Here is a 10,776-nt window from a genome sequence, read left to right as displayed (position 1 = left end):
TAACCATGGTGTACTCCAAAAGAATTATTTATGTGAACGGAGAACGCATTCCTACAAGAAAAAAACACATGTGAACTTGTTAACGTGAAATTTTGTTACACGTTCAAATAAAATTATTGCTTATACGATATATTTTCCTTTCTCTTTCTTAATGATAGGTATGATCTTGACCAAAGAAGTATATTATTAAAGCCTGCAGCCACATGTCAAAATGATGATATTGTTTTTTTTTTTTTTTTTTTTTTTTTGTTAACCGAGGGTCCCAGGCCGGGGCCCAGACATCCCTCGAGGCCCGCAGCAGCCACGTTGACTCCACCCCAGAAGTAGCAGGATGGGCCCGGGTGGCCACCAAATGGTTTAACCGTAGCGGGGTACCTTCGAACCCAGGTTGCTTAGCTACACTAGAGTTCGCCTACCACTAGGCCACCAAGTGATTGGTTAAAATGATGATATTGTTGTGCATGTTTTTTTTGTCAACTTTGTTATGCATGTTTAAACATAGTACAACGATCATGTAAACTGCTGAAATTCTATATAATATTAATCTTTTTTTTTGAAACATATATAATCTTAGTCTTGAAAACTAAAAATAATAATTGCGAAATATTATCAGTAGTTAGATGATTAGTTCACATCGAAATGAAATACGACTTAAACTGAAAGAGACACGAGCCAATTCGTGTCATAGCCACAATATTTTGACATATTTTAGCTTAGTCCAAAATATTTGCAGGTCGGTAATCATTAATTATTATCTTTTGAGCAAATAATGAAATTTCCTACATACTTATTTCTTTAATCTCAGGCCCTACACCACGTAGTACATTAGCACATACAGTAACCCAAACAAATATATAAAGAGGCCAATATCACAGACGCAGAGATACCAGGAGAAAAAAAAAGATAAATAAAAAAATCCAAAAATCTTCTCTCCTTATCGAACTTCAAGAAACTTCCAGGATCTGGTGAATACCCATGGAAGAAGGAGACGCTTTCAATTGCTGCTTCAGCGAAATTAATAGTGGCATGTCCATGAATAAGAATAAGAAGAAGATGAAGAAGAGCAATAATCAGAAGAGGTTTAGTGAGGAACAGATCAAGTCACTTGAGGTTATATTCGAGTCCGAGACGAGGCTTGAGCCGAGAAAGAAGGTGCAGGTAGCTCGAGAACTAGGGCTGCAACCAAGACAAGTGGCTATATGGTTTCAGAACAAGAGAGCTCGTTGGAAGACTAAGCAGCTTGAGAAAGAGTATAACATTCTTAGAGCCAACTACAATAATTTGGCATCACAATTTGACATCATGAAGAAAGAAAAGCAAGCTCTGGTCTCCCAGGTACATTCTGATCAAGTATATATTTATACACAAAAAGATGTGGAAATTGATTATATTTATCTAACTAAAATTAGAAAGGACAATAAAAAATTGATTTTAATACTCGGAACACATCCATTTTTCTTTCTTTTTATGTAAAATATATCTATATGTTTTGTAAAATCAAGTAATATATAATATGTTTTCTAAAAATTTATATTTACACACGGTTTTTAAAATCAAGTATAACTTACTCCTGATCGGAAAATCAAATATGTAAGTTGGTTAATTCAATGTTTCAGTCTTCAGAGGAAGATCAGAATGATAAAAGCGTCAATAAACACAAATGATTATTGAAGCAAAGAAAAAAACCTACATTATGTGGAGTTTAATTAAAATCTCTATTAAATTTGCAGTTGCAGAGACTAAATGAAGAGATGCATAAGTCAAAAGAAGAAAGACGTGATGAGTATTGTGGTGAACAAAGAGTGGCTCTTAGCAGTACCACAAGGTCAGAAAATGGAAAGTGTGAGCCAGAAGTTAGGATAAATCAAGGGATTGTTCTGTGTAATGATGACATTAAGACAGAGTATTTTGGATTTGAGGAGTCTAATCATGTGCTCATGAACATTGTGGAGCAAGCTGATGATAGTTGCTTGACTTCATCTGATAACTGGGGAGGCTTCAACTCTGATTCTATCTTAGACCAATCTAGCAATTACCCTTGGTGGGACTTTTGGTCATGAACAACTAAGTAAAGAGAACGAGTGTGTATATACTTCTGTAGAATGTGTTAATAGAGCGTGTTAAGATAAATAATAATTTTTCTTTTTGCATCGTTATGTATTATATTTGATTTTACAAAATTAGAATAAATCTCAATGGAGAATAAAAAATGGTCTTTTTATTTTGAAGAATCAAAGTTACGAGTTTGGCTAGTTTCCAAACCGTGTTTCTATCGGTTGTGTTTTCAACTCTTCCATTTGTTTCCAAAAACGATCATGGACCTATAAACAATAGGTCCATTATAAAAGAAAAGCCTGTAGTATAGCCCATGTGTAAATCCTTAATTAAGCGAGGCCTGCGTTGAAACAAGGCAAAATGTCATCATAAGACAGTGAAACCCTAGCTTATGTACCAATGCCATCGGATTAGTTGATCAGTTCTATGATCCAAAAGTGGCATCAATTCTATTTTCTTTTTATCTTCGAATCAATTCGAAATCTTGGATTACTGTTGCATCAACTCGTATTTGGATAGATAAATGAGAAAAGTATGAAAACCACTATTAAAATCTAAACTTGCATATTTTGACGTGACAAGATTTTTACTCCCAAAAGAAGCAAACCTTTACCGAATGAGAATATATCTTTGGTTGCCTTTTGTACAAATAGAAATAACAGAAAGATTGGTGGTGGAGAAAGGATGTGAATATCATATAAATATGAAAGATGTTTGTAAACTTTACAAAAAACTAAAACCAGACGGGGTTCACTTTGGCAAAAAGAATAAAAACAAAATGAAACCCATATGAGAAGAAAATTTTCTAGACATTTCTTAGCCATGATAGCATAAGTGTTTTGAAGCTCTTCTTGATTTTTTTCTTCTCCAAGATTGTGTCTCTGATGTTGTGGTCTATGAGCTTGTAGATCGTTGGAGGAGTTGAGGAGATTTCCTGGTGCATGCGTTTATTCCGTTCTGCCCAAATGTTGTAGATAGTTGCATGAGCAACCAGCTTCTTGAGAATCAAAGGAGTAGTGGAGTCCTTTAGAGAAATCCATTCAATAAAAGAAGTCCAAGTCATGAAGGCTGAATGTGTATAGCCCAACCGTCGAAGAACCAGTTTCCAAATCTGTTCACTGATTTCACAACCCAGAAAAAGATGATCTCTTGTTTCCAGAGCTGAATCACAGAGACAGCAGCTTGTAGAAGTCCCTAGACCCCAGCTTGATAGTCTCACCCGTGTAGGCATTCTATCATTATGCGCAATCCACATGAGGAAGGCGTGACGAGGCGTGGCCATCTTGAACCATACACTGTGCTGGACCAAGAGACTAACGGTGCTCTGTTTCGTAGCTCTTCCCTCCCAAGTACGAGAGGCAGAGTAATGAGGCATAGGATCACCATCAATAACCCAGTGAAACACATCATCATCCTGACAGAGTGAAGGAAGAATAATACCCGTGAGATGAATTTGAAGGCTTTCTGCAGCAAGAGATCGAGCGCCTCTCAACCGCCAGCCATTCTCATCACAAATATCAGCAACTGAAGCATATAAAGGAATGCAGAGTTCTCTAGGGCCCGAGTCGCCAAATAATTCAATCAAGCGATCAAGAGGGGTCCAAATGTCCCACCAAAAGTATTAATTCACCCATAATACATATATAAATTGGTTAATACGTAATATTAAGTAGATTAATTGATTGTTTCTCTACATTGATAACAACTAGGTAAATACCCGCGCTACGCCACGGTGTTTTGTCTATGTTAAAATCTCTAAAAAAGTATTACATTCGAATAATTATTATTTATTTAAGGGAGAATTGCCAAGTGTGACTCAAAACTTGGAGTCAAACCAAAACAATACCCCAACTTGGGTCAAAGGCAAAAGTAACTTAAAAGGCTATTGAAATTACAACTATCCCCTTGTGACCAAACAAAAAAACGGAATTTTTTTTACGTTTCTACCCCTCGCAAGTCGTCTGTTTAGACGACTTGAAAATAAGTCGTCCAGACGACTTAACTGAAAGTCGTCTGGACAGTTAGTCTTAAACATAATTTAAAAATTTTGTAAAAAATATTTTGATAAGTGAAAAATGGGAATTATGTAATTAACATATGTCTTAGGAGGTATAAATTAAGATATAACAAATTTCAATTGTTTTCAGCATAGATGAGTGAAAGTAGTGAGTCATGATATTCTTTAGTTTATGTTTCATCAACATATGTTGTAGTATTGTATGTGTTCTTAGGGTTAGATTTTGGAAAGCATTAAAACCGTTTTTGAAAATTTTTAAAATTACTTATGCGTGTTCATTTCTATGTATAGTAAACACTATTTAAGTATAATTTGATTTTATAACGTGGTTAGTTAGTTAATCTAGTCATTTTAGTTTAGGGGTTCATTTTAGGGTCTAGGACGACTTAATATTTTGTCGTCTGAAAACAGACGACTAAATATTAAGTCGTCTGTTGTACATTATCAGCCAGAATAAGTCGTCTAAACCGGACCAAACCTTAAAGTTTACCAATGTACTTTTAAAGCTAACCGGATTATTTACCCAATATATAAGGTGATTTTTATTTTTTTTGTTTCATTTTTCACGAAATTCAGAAACCCTAACAGTTCTCTCTCAAAGGCGATTTCGAATTCCCACGATTTCCGAACAAACCATCGTTCTCAACGTCAGCTATCTATCTCACTTCATTCTCACCGTTGTCGCCGCAGCTTCTTCTAACCCTAGCGCCGCCGATTCCTCTAAACCCTAGCGCCGCCGATTCCTCTAAACCCTAGCGCCGCCGCTTCCACTATTTCTGAACAAACCGTCGCCCTCGCCACCGTGGTCACCAACGTTCTCACCGCCGCTTCCTCTAAACACTAGCGCCGCCGCTTCTTCTAAACCCTAGCGCCGCCGCTTCTTCTCTGTAAACCTTAGCGCCGTTTCTCTGTAAACCCTAACGCCGCTAAGTCATCAATCTCGAGGAAAAGATGAACATAAAACGTTGTCTCTATCAATTTACTCATTCTCACCGTTTCACGTTTATTTTTTCAGATCAATAACCGCAATGACGAGTACTCCAACTCCTTCTGCGACTGGAAGACTTGTAAGTAATTTAAGTCGTCTGGAAAGTCTTCCACCTGGACGACTTAGTAGATGACTTAAATATAAGTCGTCCATTTGGAAGACTTTCCAGACGACTTAAATTTAAGTCGTCTACTAAGTCGTCTGGACTTATATTGTTGTCTTTGATTATTTTGCAGACAAAAAGGATGGATATTCCAGAACTCCCCCGTAGGTTATACACATCAGGGGAAGAGCCAGAAGCCCACAATAGCATTTCGTATCATACGGATAACAGCAAGTTGCATACTGCTCTTAGGAAAGCTCTTACTGATGACGAATTTGAAGAGCTCAAGGAGTCGAGTTTGGGAGTTTTCATCAAGTTCAAGGAGCAGGGATTTGGTTGGGCTTCAAGGCTGGTTCACTACATGCTCAGTTTCAAGCTGGACATTAAGAAGAAGTATGAGATGTGGTCTCTCGTTGGTCCAGAACCTTTGAGGTTTCACTGTTAGAGTTTGAAAACCTCACTGGTCTAAACTGCGAGTACATCGAGGACCTTGAGACACCAAAATGTGACGTTACCCCAGAGATGGTTTCTTTCTGGGGGATGCTGGGAGTTCATCTGGAAGCTGGGCCAACTACTGATCAGATAATAGCAGCACTGAAGAGATGCGGGGATTGGTCCAGGGAAGATCGCAAGCGGCTCGCGTACCTCTCCATCTTCACTGGATTCATTGAAGGGAGAAAGTTTTCAACCGCTACACGATCTACTCTGGCAAGGCTAGTGATGGATTTAGAACGGTTTGAGAATTATCCATGGGGGAGAGTCGCGTTTAAGGTGCTGATGGACTCTTTGTGGAACAAAGAAATTGCTGGCTGTTACACCGTGGATGGGTTTATACAAGTTCTTCAAGTCTGGACGTACACAGCTATGCCGGAATTGGGTGCTAGTATTGGTGGTCCCAGAGCAGACAGTCCGTCTCCACCGATACTGGCTTACGAGGGCAGCAGAGGCCGCAGATCAATGAAAGCTGCTATCTTGAGTCAGGTATTTACTTCAATCCAAAAGACTGCGCAGACGACTTATTATAAGTCGTCTGGAAGGTCGTCCAGCTTGACGACTTATCGGACGACTTATAATAAGTCGTCTGGAAAGTCTTCCCAGCTGGACGACTTATTAGACGACTTATTATAAGTCGTCTGGAAAGTCTTCCATCTGGACGACTTATTAGACGACTTATTATAAGTCGTCTGGAAGGTCTTCCATCTGGACGACTTATTAGACGACTTATAATAAGGCGTCTGGAAAGTCTTCCCAGCTGGACGACTTATCGGACGACTTAATTAAGTCGTCTGGAAAGTCTTCCATCTGGACGACTTATTAGACGACTTATTATAAGTCGTCTGGAAGGTCTTCCAGCTGGACGACTTAGTAGACGACTTATAATTAAGTCGTCTATTTAGTATTTTTTTCAAATATCTAACTCGATTCTTCTATTTACTGCAGACCCGCGTGATCAACTTTGTTGAGAAGGACATTAGTGAAATGTGGCCAAAATGGGACTCTGAGGTTGAGGACCTGCCCGCGGAGAACATCATTAAAGTCATGTATGAGCGGAGACCGTGGAAGTGGACCATGGATTGCTGGGAAGTCACTGGTACTAAGGTCAATACAAAACCTAAGGTTGTGACTCCATCGAAGAAGGCCAAAGAGATGGTTGTGTTGGAGGAGGAGGAGGAGGAGGAAGACAATCCAAGACCTCGGAAGAAAGCTCGTAAAGAGGCTCCTGAAGAGGCTAGAGAAGAGGCTAGAGAAGAGGCTAGAGGGGTGACCAGAGAGGAGTTGGAAATTATGTTCAAGGGCGTAGCTGAGGCTATGAAAAAAGGGTTTAATAAGTGCATGAGGGAGTTTAGGAAGTTGTCTGATAGATTGGAAGCTGTGGAGAAGAAGGTTGGTGTCACCAATCAGGCTACCCCTCCACCTCTAACCAATCAGGCTACCCCTCAAGATAAACAGCCTACCCCTCTTGCCAAAGAAACCGGGGGTAGAAACAAACAGGCTACCCCTCATGCCAATGAAACCGTGGTTAGTAACCAGCCTCCTCCTCATCAAACCAAACAGCAGCCTCCTCCTCCTCAAAAGAAACAGCAGCAGCCTCCTCCTCTTCAAAAGAAACAGCCTCCTCCTCAAAAGAAACAGCCTCCTCAAATCAAATATGTTAGTATCAAATCCAGGGTTAACTAGTTGTCCAGACGACTGTAAAAGTTGTCTGGACGACTAGTTGACCCTGGACGACTTAAACGTAAGTTGTCTGGACGACTAGTTGACCACGGAAGACTTAATTTTAAGTCGTCCAGGGTCAACTAGTCGTCCAGACAACTTTTATTTAAGTCGTCCAGGGTCAACTAGTCGTCCAGACAACTTTTATTTAAGTCGTCCAGGGTTAACTTGTGTGCAACTTTTATTGCAGAGATGGTTGCCGGAGGATACAGCAACCGAGGCGAACTCGGTAAATAAAGCAGATGGTGTCACCTCCAAAGAGATTGTTGCTGTCACTTCCACCGATCACCAACCGAGCCTCGCTTCCACAGATCAACAACCGAGCCTCGCTTCCACCGAGCCAAGCGATCCAGTTTCACAACCGAGCCTGGTTGTATTGGACAAGCGTGCAAAGAGTAAACGAGCGAAGAAACCTGCTCCTACTGTGAGATCTCCTTATATGGCAGAGAAAAAAAAAGATAAAGTGGCAGCCTATAATCCATTTCCGCCAGTAAACAAAGAAAAGTTGAAGGAACTCGCTGATTGGTTGAAAACTGATCCGTAAGTGATTGCTTTACCCATAATAGCTTGATTTAGTCGTCCAAAACTGATTGCTTTTTTGTTTGCAGTCATTATTTAACTAAGATCGAGGACAAACCACGTACATCACCAACAAGGTGGTACCACTTCCTCCGGACAGCCAGAGGATGGCTGGAAGACTGCGTAAGTCTTCTGCACACGATTTAAGTCGTCTACAAAGTCGTCCAAGTAGACTACTTTCCAGACGACTTAAAGATAAATCGTCTGGAAAGTCGTCTACTTGGACGACCACGTAGACGACTTATAATTAAGTCGTCTTCGTCTGGTAACTTCTAACTTGTTATATTTAATATGCAGCATATAGATGCTTGGATTAATGTGCTAAGGCAGAGGTATCAGGAGAACCCACAAGCTTTCAGGAGCGAGCGAATGTGCTTCCTGGATCACAACTTTTCTCAGTCTTGGAGAGAGCAGTATCAGCTCTTCAAAACATCGGAACCTGATCACAAAGGTTTAGGAAGAGTTCTACCTGGTGGGGCGTCGTATTTTTATGACGGATCAATACCTTCATTTTGCCAATCAAACAAGAAGTGGGGGGAGGACATTGATGATATCTATGCGCCAGTGAACTTGGACGACAAGCATTGGGTTGCTATTTGGATATCGATCCCTAAGAGGCACATAGTCGTCTGGGACAGCATACCTTCATCTAGTGTACCAGACGCATGTGATGCGATAATGGAGCCTTTTCTCCAGATGGTCCCTTATCTGCTTGTTGAGTGCGCAGCCACCGACGAAATGCGGGTCAAATACGGTTTGGAGCCATACACATATGAGAGACCGCTGAAAGGTGTACCCACGGCCAACAATGGTGATTGTGGCGTGTACACTGTAAAGTACATTGAATGTCATGCGCTCGGGGGCTCCTTTGACCCTAAAGACTTTGCTAGGTGCAACGCGAAGAAAATGAGGGATAATATGGCGGTGGATATATGGAAGGAGCTTGTTGATCAGCATCTGAAAGAAAATGTGGATGGTGATAAGTTCGTGGGCATGTATGATTAGATTTGTATTTGAACATGATTTTTTAACATGATTTTTGTATTTGAACATGATTTTTTAACATGATTTTTGTATTTGAACATGATTTTTGAACATGATTTTTGTATTTGAACATGATTTTTTAACATGATTTTTGTATTTGAACATGATATAAGTTGTCTGGAAGAAATAAGTCGTCTGTAAGGTTTTCCAACTGGACGACTTACAAATAAGTCGTCTGGAAGGTTTTCCAACTGGACGACTTACAAATAAGTCGTCTAGAAGGTTTGGACGACTTATTATTGATATCTCATGATTTTTATAAGTTTTAGATTCATATTTTAGCTTATTATGATCATTTTAGGTTGCATTTAGGTCTTTGTGTTGTATTTGCATACTCATTTGCATATCATAGGGGTTGGAATGCTTATTTGGAAGTTTGGGGCGAAATTCAAGGGTTATACTGCAAAGTTTGGAAGTTTTGGGTCCACTGTGATGTTAACAAGAACCCAGGGACCAAGGTTGCAAATTCGTAATATTCGCTTGGGCTAAATCGCACATTGGAAACTTTGGGTTTGATTCGCGAGGGCATTTTTGCACATTCCAAAGGCTGGGTCCGTTTTGTAAAGAATCAAAAGGCCAGGGACCTGTCTTGAAAATAATGAAGAAGTCTCCATTGGAGGAGATCGAGAGTTTGGTTTCAACGCGAACGACGGTGAAGCTGATTCCAACCACGGCAAAGCTCGACGACGATGAGACTCGAGCACCTGAGAGCACGGCTTGGACGGAGGAAGCTTGGTCGCGGCTTGGAGGAGACGGTGGCGCAGTCACGGCTTGATCAAGGCGAGGAAGAAGGAGTTCGTGGTGGTTCGCGGTGAAGTGAGACGAGCCGCGACGGAGAGAGATTGGGACACAGCTCGGGAACTCAGCGGGCTCGGACGCGAGTTCAAGGGAGCGAGGTGTTGTGGTCGCTGTATCTCGAACGCAGCTTGGAACGAAGCGTTGGCTGGAGCGAGTGATTGAAGCGACGTGATGAACTCGCTCGGGAAATCCATCATCAAAGACAGCATCACAGCGACTTGCCACAGCGAGGTGCAAAGGTCGCTCGCAGAAGACAAAAACGCGATCTCAAAAATGATTGACCGGTTTATTCCGGTTTGACCCGGTTTAATTCACTAAACCAGCTCGAGTTTGGCATCTCTTATATATAGTTTTAAACCTAAAAACCTAATCTCATCTCATTTTTCTCTCAAGAACTTGCCTCCCTTTGTAAAAAAGCTTGAATCTTTATATCATAATCTAAGGAAATTCTTAATTTTATATCTTGTTTCTCCTTCTCAAAACATGGTGAGCCTTGAATCCATCATGGGTTTGAGGTTTCTCATGGAGATTAGAGAGTAGACACTCCTTGGATTCATGGTTAAGGTAGATTAGGGTGATTAAGTGTAGATTTAGGGTGTTTTATTGTAGATCCTTGTATGAACTTGCTTGTTGAGTATTTTTAATGCTTGTTTAGTCTTGATCACTCTAAACCTGATTTCTAAACACTTCTCATCAGACATGATTAGATGAAGTGTTTGAATCAACTCAACTAAGCTCTAGTGAGATTAGCCAAGGACACTTGATGTTAAAATTGCTAGATAGTTATTGAACTTGAACTTAAAGATTGCTTGATTGAATTAAGCCAAAGACATTTGATGTTTAATGATTTCTAAGCAAATGGGCATTTACCTAGACATAGGACTTGTCTAGAATTGTGTTTAGACTTAAGAGATTACTTTGATTGAAAGTTGCCACCTTTAGATTGAACCTTGATCACCTTATATCAATTATCCTTAC

General features: G+C 40.2%; 2 protein-coding genes across 2 annotated transcripts; one reads left to right on the top strand and one right to left on the bottom strand.

Moving 5' to 3' along the window:
• Positions 1-772: 772 nt before the first annotated feature.
• Positions 773-2,221, top strand: LOC106412054 (homeobox-leucine zipper protein ATHB-12). The gene is made up of 2 exons (XM_013852939.3): positions 773-1,335; positions 1,731-2,221. The coding sequence occupies exons 1-2, from the start codon at positions 976-978 to the stop codon at positions 2,058-2,060; spliced, it is 690 nt and encodes a 229-aa protein (XP_013708393.1). The 5' UTR covers positions 773-975; the 3' UTR covers positions 2,061-2,221.
• A 639-nt stretch (positions 2,222-2,860) lies between these two features.
• Positions 2,861-3,689, bottom strand: LOC106413358. Its single transcript, XM_013854151.2, has 2 exons — positions 3,686-3,689; positions 2,861-3,579 (listed from the first exon to the last, which is right to left on the bottom strand). Exons 1-2 carry the CDS (start codon positions 3,687-3,689, stop codon positions 2,861-2,863), a joined length of 723 nt encoding a protein of 240 aa, XP_013709605.2.
• Between the last annotated feature and the right edge of the window lie 7,087 nt (positions 3,690-10,776).

This window comes from Brassica napus, chromosome C8 (assembly GCF_020379485.1).
Source record: "Brassica napus cultivar Da-Ae chromosome C8, Da-Ae, whole genome shotgun sequence".
Lineage (NCBI taxonomy): Eukaryota > Viridiplantae > Streptophyta > Magnoliopsida > Brassicales > Brassicaceae > Brassica > Brassica napus.
This window is presented reverse-complemented; position numbering and strand designations above follow the sequence as displayed.